This window comes from Sapajus apella, unplaced genomic scaffold (assembly GCF_009761245.1).
Source record: "Sapajus apella isolate SASKATOON/1434 unplaced genomic scaffold, GSC_monkey_1.0 scaffold35, whole genome shotgun sequence".
Taxonomy (NCBI): domain Eukaryota; kingdom Metazoa; phylum Chordata; class Mammalia; order Primates; family Cebidae; genus Sapajus; species Sapajus apella.
The window spans coordinates 20,878,651-20,894,878 of NW_022436975.1; the positions used below are offsets into that span (position 1 = coordinate 20,878,651).

The following is a 16,228-nucleotide window of genomic DNA, read 5'->3' on the forward strand; positions in this document are numbered from 1 at the left end:
CTCGTGATCCACCCGCCTCGGCCTCCCAAAGTGCTGGGATTACAGGCGTGAGCCACCGTGCCCAGCCTGGTTAATAACTTTAACCAATTATTTCTCCTAAGAGTTCTAGAACTCTTTTTTTATCCCTTTGCTGACACCAAAATATGAAGATACAAAATTGAGATTTAAAATGAGTTTTTGATTACTAGAGAACCCCGGAAAACAAAGACAAGTGATGAAGGGGACTGAACAGGTACCGGAAGAAGAAAGCCACTGAATGTTAAATGTTATGGAAAAATAACATTTTCCAAAAAAGTATGGGAAAAGGAAATAAAGACTGATTCGCAGAGAGGGCTGGTGTTACAAACTGTGTTGTGAGTGGTCTATGTATATTCTGATGTTCTCAGAAGACAGAACTATACTTGTAAACTGTTTTACACAGAATTTAGCTCAACAGTATATGTATGAAAATGGACAATGCTAAGACAGTATGTTAACAGGTAGTTAGGATTTTGTGGGAGGAGCAGACAGTTGCAGGCTCATGTGTTTATAAAGACAGACATATGATTTTTATAAAATATCTCTTTTTTTGAATATTACATAAAAGGCAGATTTAAAAATTTGAAATCCAAGGGGATACACTCAAATACAGATTACAGGCCAGGCAGAGTGGCTCGTGCCTGTAATGCCAGCACTTTGGGAGGCCGAGGCGGGAGGGTCACTTGTGGTCAGGAGTTTGAGACCAGCCTGGCAAACATGGTGAAACCCTGTTTCTACTATATACTAAAAAATTAGCAGAGCATGGTGGCGGGCACCTGTAGTCCCAGCTACTTGGGAGGCTGAGGCAGGAGAATTGCTTGAACCCAGGAGGCAGAGGTTGCAGTGAGCTGAGATCACACCACTGCATTCCAGCCTGGGCAACTAAGACTCCATCTCAAAAAAAAAAAAAACAAAAACAAAAACCCCAAAACAACAACAAAAAAACAACCAGATTACAAAAGATAATAATCTCCCTAGCCTGAAGAAAAGCAGTATGCAGCTACTTCAAGAGCATACATTGGCCCTGGGCCCCAAGACATTGTTCATACATGCCGGAAAAAAGATTTATTTTTGTCATCACAAAGTCTAATGTGTTCCTGAAAACATTATTTTCTTAATACTTTTCTGTAGGCAAAAATATCAAAGAAGAGAATCATAAAATCGTCTCAGAAAAAAAGAAAACCACAAGAAGACAGCTGTCATGCTCTGTGTTTCAAGTTCACAGAAGAATTTCTTACTGGAGGTTACAGCCTTTCAAATCTCGTCATTCAGGATATGAAATTCTAATCTAGTGGCGTGGCCAGTTGAGGCTCAGGCTAATCAAACATGCTGGCTAGCTGAAACAGGAGGTGCTTCGCTTCCTTACTTCTGGTTTACATCTCAAACTGGCTCCTACTTGCAACTTTTGACGGTCACTTGCTGTGTAGGCCATGAAAATGTCATGGTGTGGGGAGGACAATCAGTAGGCACCTGACTGAGTTTACTACATGAAAAGTTCCATCATCCTGACCCACCTCAGTCTCCTCTGTCTTTAGGGAATGGTGGAATTTTATACAAAGCCTATTTATAAACCACTGCAAGTGATACTTGCATTCATCTTACACTGTGACATCATTTCCTCATCAATAATTTAAGCATAAGAAATGGATTAAAGGGACTCTGAAGGGACTTCTCACAGAGGGAAAAACAGAAACCAATTCAGCTCTTCAAAATACTAATTCAGTCCTCTTACCTTGTTCTTTGATCTGACGAATTTGCTTCACAGTTTCTTTTAAGATTGCACATTTGTCAGGTTTGAAGTTAAAGTTGTCTATATCATTAAAATTTGCAAAAATCAGCTCTGCAAGTTCTTCTATGTATTTATTTTCCTGTTCACGATTACGTTTTTCAGTGTTCCTTTTGGGGCTAAAAAGAAGAAACACATATTTATGATGTATTTGAAAGAGTGCTATTATTAAAAAAAAAATGACCATCTTAAACAAGTTTAATGCAAAGATAGCAAACAAAAGTTACCTATATAAACACGGAAATACTTTGTGGGGGGAAAAAAGTACAATTTTCCAAAAGTGTTCCATGTTTTTTAGAAAATCAACCTAAGCCCAGTTTGTAATAAAACAATCTGTTCAATGTGTTTGGCGTCCCCCACTGGACTGTCAGTTCCATGGTGGCCAGGACTGTGCCCACCACTGTGCTTATTAGTGCAGTGCTTGACACAAGTGGGCATCTAATTAATGGACAAATAAAAGAATGTTTCAAAAAGGTAAAGGAGGTTATATTTAAAATTTTATTTAAGATTAGTGAAAGACGAGACGTTTACCCAGTCATAATAGGAATAAATAAATTTCAGTATTTTTTGGTATAACATAAAAAATAATAAAACCAGATCTTTATAATTTTATAGGCTTCTTCAGAATGTTAGTAAGCAAACCAAACAGCCTTTTAAAATAATACAAAAAGTCACACTACAGTTAAAAACAAAAGTGAAACTGACCCAGGAAATTTGTTAACTGTCCAAGCTGAATGACATGCAAACAAACAGTCCAATTTCAACTAAAGTTGAAAAAGTTACTAGAATGAAAAAATAACAGAAGAGGCAAAAATGTACTCACTTGAATTTGACAAAATAGTAAACTCAAAAGTTCCTTCTCATACTAACAGCATACAATTTATTTTGTCAAGTGCAAAGAGGGGTCCATTAAATGACATTCAAAACACTACAGTAAGGAAGAAGAGCAAGTTGCTTCATGTAGCGGCTTTCTGTATTTATATAAGGCTGCCACATGAAGGAACTTGCTCTTCTTATTTGTATATAATACTAATTTAAAATTATTTGTATATAGCATATAATGCTAATTAAAAATTATTTGTATACACTAATTTAAAATTATTTGTATATAATACTAATGTAAAAATTTTTGAATTCACAATAGACTTTCACATATTAATCTCTAAACATGTTTGATTTTCATAAAGTAAAACCTAATATACAATACAAATGTCTCTATTTTATAGTGTTTACACAATTTGTCCAAGATCACCCCACGAATTACTGGCAGTAATTCAGAATTTGGTTTTATTCTAAGTCTCATTTCTACCCCTAGCTTCCGTTTGCACAGGGAAATTGAGAAAGTGGCTGGAATGTTTAGAATAGCCCAGTTCCCATTCTGGCCCCCTCCATTACCCTCCACCCATGCCTTCCCACCCTCAACAAGGTAACAAATAAATAAACAGGTGAGAAAGGGGAGTTGTGTTCAAAAGACCCCTAAGCATCCCAGAGGGAGGGCTCAGAGACCTGTCACCACAGTCCACAGCTGGAAGAGTGCCCATTTTCTCCCACTGCCTCCCCAGGTAGGGCTCCTGACTATTAAAGGCAGTCTGACAGACAGAAGTTTGTGGTTTACCAGGAAGTACTAGGGAACCTAGAAAAGCTGGGGGCTGGGATGTGGAGAGTGGAGATTTAATGGGCTTGATGTTTTGCTTGGCAACTAGAAGGGGAAAAGGGAATATAAAATATTGGTGTTTTGCCCTTTCTCCTCTGCTCTGCCTCTCTTGATGACTTTTCCTAGCCCTCTTCCCTACTATTTCACGTCTGATGTTTTTACTGTCCATTAGGTAGAAGGTGCGGTTTTTAATTGTTAAAGTTATTTATATGATTTAAAACACTGAAAAAGTGAAAATACTCTCCTCTACTTTTGTTCCCTATTTGCCTAGTTCTCATCCACCAAAACAGGTAGCAACAATTGCTGCTTACTGATTATCCTAAAACAATATAGATTCTTTTCTTCTTCCTTATTTATATACATGGTAGTATTCCATACACATTTTCTAAACCTTGCTTTTTGTCTGTAACAATACTCTTAAGAGATGTTTTCATATTAACCCATAAAGAATGTCCTCATTCTTTACCCAGCTGCATTATGTTCCAGGTTGTAGATGTACCACAGCTGTTTAACAGACATTTAGGTTTTACTGAATCTTTTGCAATTTGAGTAACATCATACACACATCATTTTGCATGTGTGAAAGTAAGTAATAGGAAAATTCCTAGAAGTGGAACAGCTAGTTCAAACAGGATATGCATTTATAATTTTGATACTGCCAAATTACCCTACATGGGCATAATAACAATTCACACTTCCACCCATAATATGAGAGATGAAATTCGCTTTAAAATTCTTTGTTTTATTCACTAAAGAGCCACAATCTTTGTTCTCAACTAAGAAGCATCTGGATTTAACATTTTGTCATTAAAAAACAAAACAACAACAAAAAAAATAAAACCCATTATAAAATTAACGGCAAATCTTTTTACTATAGGATCCTCTTGTTATAACATTGTGTAGATCTAACAGAAAAGAAAGTGTGAAAAACTCAAGATTATTAAATTGATTCTAAGAGTCAAATACACAAAAGATACCACAAGTATCCAGTTCTCCTTGTATAGAATATAATCTGTAACTGATTCACATATTCAAAATGTAAGCAAGTACATATTCAAAGATTTAATTGTTAAAGAGAAAAACCAACACAGTGTTTGAATCAGGAGTAAAATCAATGCTAAAATAACAAAAAAGCACTCATGTGGCTTTCATAGACAATACTGATTCCTTTTCTCAGCAAGAATCTAACCTGGGTCCAAGTTGGTCAGGACATTCCTTGCGCTTTCTTGTCTCTGCCCTGGACGGGTCAGAGGTATTTTCTCCCATCCCACTCATCTTGAACACATATCAGCAACTAAAACAGAAAACAGAGAAGAGAAAAAAAAAATGAAAAGAGCTGATGATGAAGTGTCTGATCATTTTACCAACAAAAGAGTTTTGACTCCAATCAGAAATTTGACACCAGTAATTAACACATTGTTTTATGTGCATGTATAATTTCTAATATAAAAGCTGTCTCTTTTAAAAAATCTTTTTAAGATTGAGCAAATGTAACATTTAAGAAACAAACAAGCCTACCTCATTAGGCCCAAACTCTTTAACGGGAGTTTTATTTCCACAGCACCATCAATTACAATCTATCAGCTCTGGGTTTGGGCTGCAAGCCTCCAGTTTCAAGAGTGATCTTGCACCATCTAGAAGCTACAGGTGTTGTAAGGGGCTCCTCCCAGTCTCTGTTTTGGGTTGGCCAATGTAAAGTCTGTTCTGCGATAGCTTACCCATGACAGACAGCCCGGGGAAGAGCCAGTGCCAGGACATGAAACTGAAGGTTTTCAAATTTAACTAGGTAGATCTGATACCCCAAAAGCCTCAAGTTCCTGCACAAGGTCTCTTAACCAATGCCCCCTAGTGGGGGATCTTCCTGGCCCCTCCGGAAGCTCCTTTGCGGGGCTCTCCAGCAGCAGCTGCCTGGCTGCTCCTCCCTTGGTGCCCTCTCTCTGTAGCAGCTCGCCTCCCTGCACACAGCATGGTCACTTCCTCTCTCACATCCTCCCGCCCCCAAACTTTCCTTCCCTCAGCTGGTTCTGGCTGCTGTAGCCAAAGGTCTTAAGATATGCCCCCAAAGTCAAGGGAACTTTATTGACACCAAGTGGGAAGGACCATGATCTGCTCCTGCTTGCTGAATTCCTCAGTAAGAAAATTTAAAAAAATAAATAAATAAAATAATATATGTATACACACACACACACACACACACATATATATATATATATATAAATAAAATAAGAAAATAGTGTGCTCATCATTGCTAGCACAATCAGAATACTATTTTGGTAAGTAAGAACAAGCCAGTGACAGAGGGTTAAGTACTCAAAGAGCTAAACAAAGAGACTTACAAAGATTGTGAGGTAACCATAAAAGACTGCTACTCAAGGTGTTCAGTAACTGCTTACCAAAAGAAAAACAAGGCAGCCGAGCCAGAGAAGTGGAAGTCAGCATTTAAAGGCTTTCCTAGAGCTCCTATTCTATGCTACTTCACCTTCCTTCTGGCTTCCAGGTTTCTAAATTGCCTCCAACCTCCTTTACTTTTTGTAGTGGTTTTTTTTTTCCTTTCTAGATAGGAAAAGAATAATAATCAAAGGAAGGGCCAAGTGCATAGAAGACAGAGAACTTAAGGAAGATGAGAGAAGACAAGAGCAAGGACAAAGAGCTAGGAGGGCTGAGGAATGTAACACGTACCAGTCAAACCGCCAGCTGCTTCTTCCCTGTAATCCGGGCTGCTCAGTCTCAGCTATATTATAATCATTTCTTCTGGCCACTATTCTGATTCAATAGTGCGGTGGAGTTAAGAAACTTTTTTTTTTTTTTTTTTAAAGTAAGCTTAAGTAAGCAGAATGAAGAAATATTGTATCTGTTCAGGGAGGCTGCACCAATGGCACACATTTGCTTCAAGAGGTGATAAGGAAGGGTACAATTCTGAAAGCTGATATCCAAGCTTCTTGCTGGTTGGAGCAATGTAACCAAGTCCCAGTGTCCCACACTGTGGTCACAGTTTTGGCCTGATAATAAGTATAATCTGTATTTAGTTACTATGAGAGAGGCAGACTGTGAGAGGCAAGATAGTAGAGAGGTTAAGGTCCAGTATTCATGTCCAAGCTTCACCACTTTTAGCTATGTGAACTTAACAAGCTACTTTACCCCTTGTGCTTTAATTACCTCTTCTATGAAATGGGGATAATCACTAGCATCTATAGCACAGCGCTTGCTCAGTGGATTAGCCAATGACAGAACTGGGATTTGTACATAGGTTACACAACTTCTACTCTTCACTGAAATGTTACAGCTAAGCGCCCCCTCACCAAATAAGCTGTTCTTCCTCTAATCCCACAGCCATGGTCAGGTGGGAGAAGCAGTAAGGCCTGGACTGCATGCGCTTCCATGCTGGACTCTTTCTCCACCATCTAAACATGCATTCATTCACTCATTCAACAAAGAAATGCCTGCCATTATAAATAAAGCTTGCGCTGTGAGGAGCATAAGGAGAAAACAGGAAGAAGGGAGATTCATTTATATATATTGGAAATAGTCCAATAAGTACAGATAGGTATTATGATGACTGTATCCACTCCTCTGTACTTTGAGGTCCAAGAGAGGAGAATACTTTGCTGGCTGGGATGGAGGAGGCACTGCGCCAGGCCTTGAGGACAGGGTATGATTGCAAATGGTGGGGAGGGGAGCCAGGGCTTTGCAGGAGGTATAAACGGACAGGGGCTGAATCAAAAACCTGAGGGTGGGTGTGGCGGCTCACACCTGTAATCCCTGTACTTTGGGAAGCCAAGGCAGGAGGCTCACTTGAGGCCAGGAGTTGGAGACCAGCCAACATAGCAAGATCCCATCTCTATAACAACAACAAAACTCTATATTCCAGAGCCCTTCTCAGATGATACCTTATAGATACTTTCAGTACTTCTCTCTGAACCACAATTCCCATGGTTTCAATAATGAGATATAAGAAAAAATGTTACACATCCAATCTAAGTAAGCTTTCAACAAATGGCCTAGGAGATTTTCACTCTGAAAGCAGCTTTCTAGAAGTCATATAAACTTAAGACAGTTTCCATCATTAACATATAACCTTCAATATAACACAGCAAAATGCCCTATATAGTTATGTATAGGTGACAAGTTTCGTTGTTAAAATGGCTATTCCCTCCCAAAAGTATTGCTACATATACTAAATAGTATTATCAGAAAGCTTTTCAAATTAAAGTAAGTGACTGCTTACCTAAAGTCATACACACCCAGTCTGAGAATGATTTAACATTATTAATTTCATTATCCACCTGTGAATGTCCCAAAATACATACACGGACAATCGTAACAAATGAGGAGACAGCACTGGGACACAGGGACCAGGGGGAGATTAGGAGCCATTTTCTAGTCTAAGTATAGTAAAATCACTTGAGCAGACAGACTGTTTATAATTTGCTTGTACCTACTCAAGGTTGGCTTAAAAACCACTCTATTTCTAAAACATCACTAATTTCCTCTTGAAGTAAGTTATTTAAATGCCAAGCTTTCTCTTTTATTATGTAGTGGTACCTTAAACACATTTCCTCAAAATCTGCCACTTTCAGCTTGATGAACATAATTGCTTCCTTATATTTGTGTGTCTACTCCACATGTCCTCTTCTCAGAGCAACGTTCCTGGGCTATATGCCCCAGTACAAGCTTCCAACCCACCTTTCCACCACCAAGGGGAAAGTGGGGTGGAGTCGGGGATGCCTGGCCAAGCCAAGGAAGCATGGCTGCCTCCTGGTAACCTCCAGGATGTGGAAACATGCAGAGGTGCCCTGTCTGAATCATTGCACATCACTCATAACAACAAAAAGGAGACAGACCTGAGACCAAAATGGGGGAGAGAATGGGAAGAGGAGGAGGAGGGGGTGACAGGCAGCTCCAGCCCTAGAGCAGACACGTAAATTTATGCCCTGTGCTTTAGTGGGAGAGCCAAATAAGTAACAGAGAACCTCACGAATGAGGTGCTCTAATCTAGAGGACTGATACTTCTAATACCCTGTGTGAGGAGGCTCAGCTGGCAGCAAGTATCAGTATTTCTCACTAGAACAACAGGTGAGGCCAGGTGAATTTATCTTCCCCACCCCCCAACCCTGCTCAAAACACTAGGCAACACAGAAGAGACACAAATAAAAATCAGAGATTGGTAAGTTATAAAAGTGACTTACTTCATCTGTTATATAAATTACTTTTTTTAAACATCAAATTAACCATTTTATTTATTTTTATTTTTTGACTTTTAAAGTATGATTTTTATTTTTTTTGAGACAGGGTCTTGCTCTGTTACCCATGCTGGGGTGCAGTGGCACAATCTCAGTTCACTGAGATTGCAGTGGCACAATCTCTGCTCCCTGGGTTCAAGCAATTCTCTTGCCTCAGCCTCCTAAGTAGCTAGGATTAGAGACGCCCACCACCATGCCTGGCTAATATAAATTACTTTTTCTATATAAATGTACATTCTAGCGTACACTGACTCATAGAGAAATATATAAAATACACAATATGGACAGAAGAATTTTGATGCACTTTTGCAGATCGAAGTTAAAAAATTAATTTCCAGTGTAAAGGTATGAGATGGAAAATACTAAAGGGCAGCACTGAAGGTTCTAAAATTTCATTTGGCAACCAGCCCTAAATTAATCGTTTCTTATAATTTCTGCACACTCACATGAAATTAAAATTCTTGAGCATCTCACTCTAAATGCTCAAATTGTTTAACGTAAATCAAACAAAAACTGAAAATGACACAAGTAAACTCTCAGGCTGTATTTGATGGTAATTACAGTCATTGAGAGTAAACCAGTTCCTACCAGATGTTGGGGGTTGTGAAAGGACAAGACTGAAAAAGAAGTTTCAAATCGTCCTTTCTTGCTATCTGTAACAACACAATAGCCCTGCTTTCACAGTGACCATGCATCCTGCCTCACAATCCTTTGGTATCAACTTGGATGAGCTAGACAGTATGGGAAAGAGGTACAGCCTTATGATTAGTAAGTTTTATCTCTAAAAAGTAACTGGGAGGGGTGAATGAACAAGGCCAGTTGAATCCTTAGCATAATGAAAGAAAGCAAAATAAAATGTTAAACCTCAACACAATTTAAAAAGTACTCTTTCATGGAATTCACCAATATGACTTATAAGGTAACAAAGCTGTTGCTTTCAATAAAACCTCATATCATTAAAGCTTGTTAATCATCCATAATTCATGTAAACGATAATATGCATTTTATCTTTTATCAGGACAGGCTATCTTCCAAACAAGGCTTGTAAAACTGCCAAATGTATTATATACAGAACAAATTCAGTTAAAGACTAAATAAGGATACTACTGCTGGTGAACTCCAAACATCATAAAGTGATCGAACATTTGATCTTGATTGCCAGCTCAAATAAATGTTCTTGAAGTTAGGCCCATTCTGAAATTCGCCAAGTTAGAAACGACACAGAAAGAGCTACTGAAACAACTTCTCTTATGAATGTCTACCTGAAGAGAACCTGCCCGATAAATCACCTAGCTCTTGTTATGAGAACAGAAAGGATTCGAGACTTCCCAGGTTCCTTCTGAACTCACTTTACGATAGATATACGAAATTGTGTAATAGGTAGTCTAATCCTTTATAAACTATCAAAACCAAGAAATGCTTAAGCAATATTAAAAGTATACATAAATCCTCACGTAAATATCCTTCCATTTCTATTCAACGAAACTACAAAAGGATAATCTTTCAGAGCCCACTGCTGCTCAGAGTCCCACCTCAACAGCTAAAGCTGCATCCACTATTGCTTTATCACAAATGAAAACTTTTGCTCATTCTGAACTGGTAACAGTTTCTCCTTCAAAGTATACTGTGTTCTAAGAGGGATCGCTTTATTAGTATAAAAGCAAAATTTCTGGGACAGGCTCTGATAAGTCTAAAAAACATAGTATCTAATGTTTCAATGAACAAAATGTGCTTTTTGGCTGCGGATGCCTGAGAAAGGTAGAAAAGAAAGTAGGCCAAATTTGGGAAGTCAGTAAGGATACAGAAGACATTCAATTGTCAGAGGAGGGGAAATACCTCTTTTCAAATAGGGTTAATTGGTCAAATTACCCAAAGCAGACATTATTTTGGCAAGACCCCAACTTTTGGCAACAGTTAAAGAAATATTCTATGTAGGAAATATACAGACAACTCAAGGATACACTACTGATTCATACAAAGAATCATCACACAGACAAATGAAACAGAAGTAGAACTATGTAGATTTACTAACTGCTGGGATGACAACACACAGAAAATCAAACTTTGCTTCCCATTGGCAAACTAGTAATGCATTTAACAGTGATACAGGGCATGACATAATATTTAAAAAATTTTTACCTGGTAAAATTATGTAGTATTTCCCTCAAAGTGCCATTACTCTTTTTATTAGATCATAAGAGCTCTTTTAACTTCATCTTTATGTTAACACTGTAGTGCTTTCTGGTTTTCATACAGTAAAATTTTAGTTTACCTCACATACTATAGTCTGTATCTATAGATTAATGTACAGACTCATAAAACTGTACATTAATTCATATAGTGACAACAGTTCAGTTACAAAGTTTTAGAGGACTCACTTCAAATATATCCAGAAAAATCTAGAATTTGTTTTCAAGTAAGTTCAACTCTACTACTTTAGAGCAGTTTACTGCACATTTGCCTTTTTAAAATAACTACAGTAAGACAGACACAAACCACTCACTATTAGGATATGATTTTTCAATACTGAAACACAAGCCATTTATTGTTGCACAGAGGATTAAAGAAAGCAACGTATCCTACAACTGCAGCTAGTCTCTAGGTAAACTGGCTTTAGCACCTACCTTCTCTTAATGCTGTGTCTTGGTCCAGGAACAGTGGTAACAGTGTACAAACAAATGTTGAAGCTAAGAATTCTTTCCTTCTCAGTATCGTCTGCTCTTAGATTTACTTTTGTATAATGGCCTTAAAGTGGTATATTAGACAGTAACTAGAAGACATATTCCATTTTCTGACTGAAAGCCAATAATACTCATGAATTTTTTAGCTGAAAGACACTTCAAGATGCCATTGGGAAGACTGTAATAAACACATTAGGCTGCAAACGGGCAGCAGCAGCTCTTTAACACATGCTGCAATAATCAAATAAATGGCTACATTCATGTTCACTGGTTACACAAATATTTTGCTGTAACATATCCATCATCTGCATCTCTGGTAAGGAAGGGGGAACCTCCTTAAAAGTCTTATCTTAGCAAAATTCAGGGCAGAATACACAAGTAGTAGGGAGCTGTTCTAAACTATCATTACCAACAGCGGAGAAAATGTCTAGTCTGACATCAGTGGCATATGATGGTTTCTACTTTCTGAATTCTCATACGCCAAGTTCCTTAACATAGCCAGTCACTGGACTGCTTATATATCCAACAACATCAGCTGGTGCTAATATGGCCAGGAATAGCAAGACTAGGTTTTAATAAGGCCTCAGATGAGAAAACATGCGGGAAGAAGCTGCATGCCTTGCATAACGTAAGCATTTTCTCTCCCCTTCAAGCAGAGTGCACTCAGTGTCTTTTTAATATTCTGAAAACCAGTTTTCACTGAAGGCTTAGCATTCTGGAAAGAAGTCATCAAACCAGCAACTACAATGTAGTGCTTGTGTTTGAGTTTCATAACTCGTCCAGACTAAAATTCAATTATCTTTCTTTATTCTGAAATTCATTTTACATTTTGTTATGAGATTAAAAAATGACTCTGATTCATGAGAAACTTAACTAGCAAAGGCAAGACAGTCTGTATCTATACTAAGACTGTTTTTATCATTTGAGTTGTAAACAGTTCTTAAATAAATAGAGTTCTCTCTCATAGTGTAATATGTTGTTTTGTTTTTTTGCTAGCATTTATTGAAGACTTACTATGAGTTAGGTTACTTTGCACATATTTCCTTGCTTGAAAGCCACAATTTGGTATGTATACATACATCTTATAGATTATCTAACCTCTCTGACCTGTTTCCAGTAATTTGCCTAAGTCACACAGATCATGGGTATAATGATAATAACCATTATCTATGGAGAGCTCCTATGTTGGTTGGCATTTTCCACATACTTTGTGTACGCACTCCTTCAGTTCCTGCAACAGCATGATTATCACCACTGTTTAGATGAGGAAATTGAGGTAGAAGTGAAATAAAGTAACTTAAATAAGGCCACAAAGGAAGTTTTGGAGTTAATGAATCCAAACAGTTCCTCAATTCTTAACCACTGTAATGTGGGCATTAACGGTTCCTATACTTTAATACATACACTGAAAAGAGAAATTTATAAACTAGTGTATATATTACAGAAAGCAGTATATTTTAACTTTGTAAACGGTGACTATGTAATTTGAAATCACTTTTCTTTTTGTTAAAAATGACAGAGCAAGACTCTGTTTCAAAAAGAAAGAGTACCACTGTGGAATGTAAAACATTTATTTCTGTTAAACAGTGCATATGTTAGAATCATATATCCATTTATTCAACAAATAACGAATGCTCTAGGCACTGCTGAAGACACTGGAGACTGAGTCATGACAAAACAGTGAACAGTCCCTGTCCTCCTGCAGCTCACATTCCAGTGCAGAAAGGATATCATTCTCAGCTCATGCACAATTATCCCCCGAAGAGAAGGAAAATTATTGTTATTATTGAATTTATTATGAAGTTATTAAATAAGACACAAGCTAGAAATTTTATCTGGCATACCAAGAATGCTCAGTTTCACTCAAAACAGTAAAAACCTTCTTTCCTCTTTTTCAGAAATGGTAATTGGTTAATTTAAGAAGTCAGTTATGAAGGGTAATTGTAGAAAATGATATATACTACCTTAATAATTTCATTTTAACTTTAAACACATAAATGTAGCTTTGATTCTCAGTCTCCATTGGAGTTTCACAGTGCCTTTCTTGCATAAATCATACCTATACCTATAATTTATTGTCTAAATAGCAGACAATAAAACCAGTGCCTACTCTCCAATTTGTTTATTTAAAACAGACCTAGAACTTATAGACACTTAGATTTATTAAAAGTGCTTATAAGGTACAGATTTGTATGATTTTCCCCAGTCTATTAGACATGTGTCATATATACCCATTTGGCAGCAATAGTTTGTTCATTTTACTTTTTGAGTCTTAGTTTTACCAGAAACAAATGTGTTGTTTCAAACTCACACTTGGTCGGTTACATATAATTAAATTATGCCATTATGATAACAGGCACAACTGGCAAAAACTGGTTGGGAAACAAGAATCTGGCTCTTGGTAGGCACACATTATCATGGTTAGGTGTAGAGTGGCCCTCTCCCCCCACACCACTCCTCCCTGTCCTCCCCCTCCCCTGTCCAGAGTGGGATGTACTGGAGTTGCCCATCATCCCAGGACTCTCAGACAATGGCAGCATCAGGCCACAATTTAAGGCAGAATGCAGATCTTGGGGGTATTCTAGTCTATCAGTCCAATGGAGGTTTTTTTTCTTTTCTTTTCTTTTCTTTTCTTTTTTAACAAAAATCAGAATTTACACAAACCCAAACTGAGGGTAGAGGTCATTCAATCATTCAACAAATATTACTGAATATTTCTTATGCTCCAAGCAAGGTTTAGTTATTGGAAAATATAGCAATGAACGAATCAAGTCAGTGACTCTTATATTCTAATAGGAAAGTAGGGAGAGGGTGGGGAATAGTAAAACAAACAAAATATTTACCATATCAGATAATGATTAGAGGTATAAAGAAACACAAGGTGGGGCTGGGCATGGTGGTTCATGCCTGTAATCCCAGCACTTTGGGAGGCTGAGGTGGCCAGATCACAACGTCAGGAGTTCCAGACCAGCATGACCAACATGGTGAAACCTTGTCTCTACCAAAAAATTTAAAAAATTAGCTGGGCATGGTGGTGTTTGCCCGTAATCTGAGCTACTCAGGAGGCTGAGGCAGGAGAATTGCTTGAACCCGGGAGGTGGAGGTTGCAGTGAGTCGATATTGTGCCATCGCACTTCAGCCTGGGCAACAGAGTTTTTGTCTCAAAAACAAAAAAAGAAAAGAAAAGCAAGGTAGCAAGATTAGGATAATGTAGATGAGGTGAGGGATACTACTTTACATAGGTAGCTAGCAAAGTCCTCTCAGATGCATGTTATCTGGGAGCTTTCTAACAGATCTTGAAGATTCATAATATAATTTCTTTAATATGCAACCACTAATCATACGAAAAGCTGTACAATGTTGTGGCTGAGATCACATTCTCTGGTGTCGACTCTGGCTGGAAATCCCTAGAACACCACATGTATCAGTTATTTGACTTGGGGCAAGTTATTTAATTAACCTCTTTGGAGCTTTCTTTCTTCATTTGTAAAACTGGAGCAATAATACATACCTTTATAGGCTCGCTGAGCGCCTGAAATGTAAAGGGCACAGAAGAGCAGCTGGCATATAGTATGGGCTTATTTAATAAACATAAACTGTTCTTTGAATTCAATAGAATATAAATGTTTATAAAATAATCTAAACCGGTGGTTTAGATTATTTGGAGAGAAAAATTAATTTAAATAAAAAATTAAAAGTTTAAAAGAGAAAAAAGTTATCAAAATATTAGCAGTTAAGTTATTTTAATGGACACTATGGGTGTAATTTAATTTTTGTATTTTCCAAATTCCCTTTCATTAACACATTAGACTTTTTTGAGTTTATAATAAGAAAAAAGAAAGGAAGAAGGAAAAAAAGGAAGGAGAGAAGAAGAGAAAGAAAGAGAGAGAGGAGAGAAGGAACAACAACAAAAGAGCTGGCTGTGTGGCTGGGAAAGAAACAAATAAACCAAACCTAGGCAAACCAAATGGAATTTTTAAAGTAACCTGTTCCTTGGAATATAAACTGTAAGTATATAAATTGCTCACATGCATATTTTCAGAAAAAAATATTGTATAAAATGAGGTAAACCACCTATGTTGTACTAAGCGGCACAAAGACTGTGTACACTGAATGAAATGAGAAATCAGATCTGATTTTATAGGTATTAGCAATGAAATTTCAAGTACAAATTATTTTCTTTGGTGAACCAAAGGATATTTCAATAACAATTTCCAAACTACTAAATCTATATTATGACTATACTTAAAACTTCCATTTCTTCAAATTTACTCTAAGTTCTTCTGTATAAGATAGCCAGAAATTTAGTTATTGTAGGGTCATTAGCATATCCTATGTTCTTTAACTGTATGTTTTTTTCTTCTACCGAATCTTTCAGAGCAAGAAATTATCTAAATCACAAGAGCTATCCAGAAAACGTTACTAAAATTGCCCTTCTTCCTCGGAAAAATCTGACCTGTCCTTCCAAGGCAGCTCAAAGCATGCTCCCTTTACGCAAGGCTTCATAGATTCTACCAGGAAGAATTAAAGGTTCCCTTTTACTTGTTCCAAGCCAGTGGTAACGTTGAAGTGAAAGCAGCCCTTTTTTAAATGCCTCCTCATCAGCTGCCTCTTTCCCAGGAGAGGGTCCAGGGTGTTTGTTGGCACCGACTGTCCCCGTGAGCCAGCCCTTTGTGGGCCCCAGGCAGGCCCATACTGCTGCCTCCCACTCTGGTTTCTCTGTGTCAGGGATGGGCCTTAAGGAACTCACTCCTCCTTCCCTTTTGTCCACAGTAACTCATTTAACTGTAAACTTTCTGCTGGGTTCTTTATCTCTAATAAAAACAGAAAAACGAAGTAGAGGCAAAAC

The 16,228-nt window shown here is 37.6% G+C and overlaps 1 protein-coding gene across 11 annotated transcripts in view; it reads right to left on the bottom strand.

The window, feature by feature from the left end:
* The window catches only part of NCOA2 (nuclear receptor coactivator 2), a 307,971-nt gene that overhangs the window by 103,026 nt on the left and 188,717 nt on the right, over positions 1–16,228 (bottom strand). For 9 of the 11 annotated variants that reach the window (XM_032296306.1, XM_032296307.1, XM_032296309.1 and 6 more), the window contains 2 exons: positions 4,648–4,752; positions 1,751–1,923 (listed from right to left, as the gene is read on the bottom strand). In XM_032296306.1, coding sequence (XP_032152197.1) covers positions 1,751–1,923; positions 4,648–4,733 — 259 coding nt within the window. In that variant the 5' untranslated portion in view covers positions 4,734–4,752. Of the gene's footprint in view, positions 1–1,750; positions 1,924–4,647; positions 4,753–4,976; positions 5,580–16,228 lie in introns of those variants that run through there. The other 2 variants (XM_032296308.1, XM_032296311.1) reach the window with 2 other exon arrangements.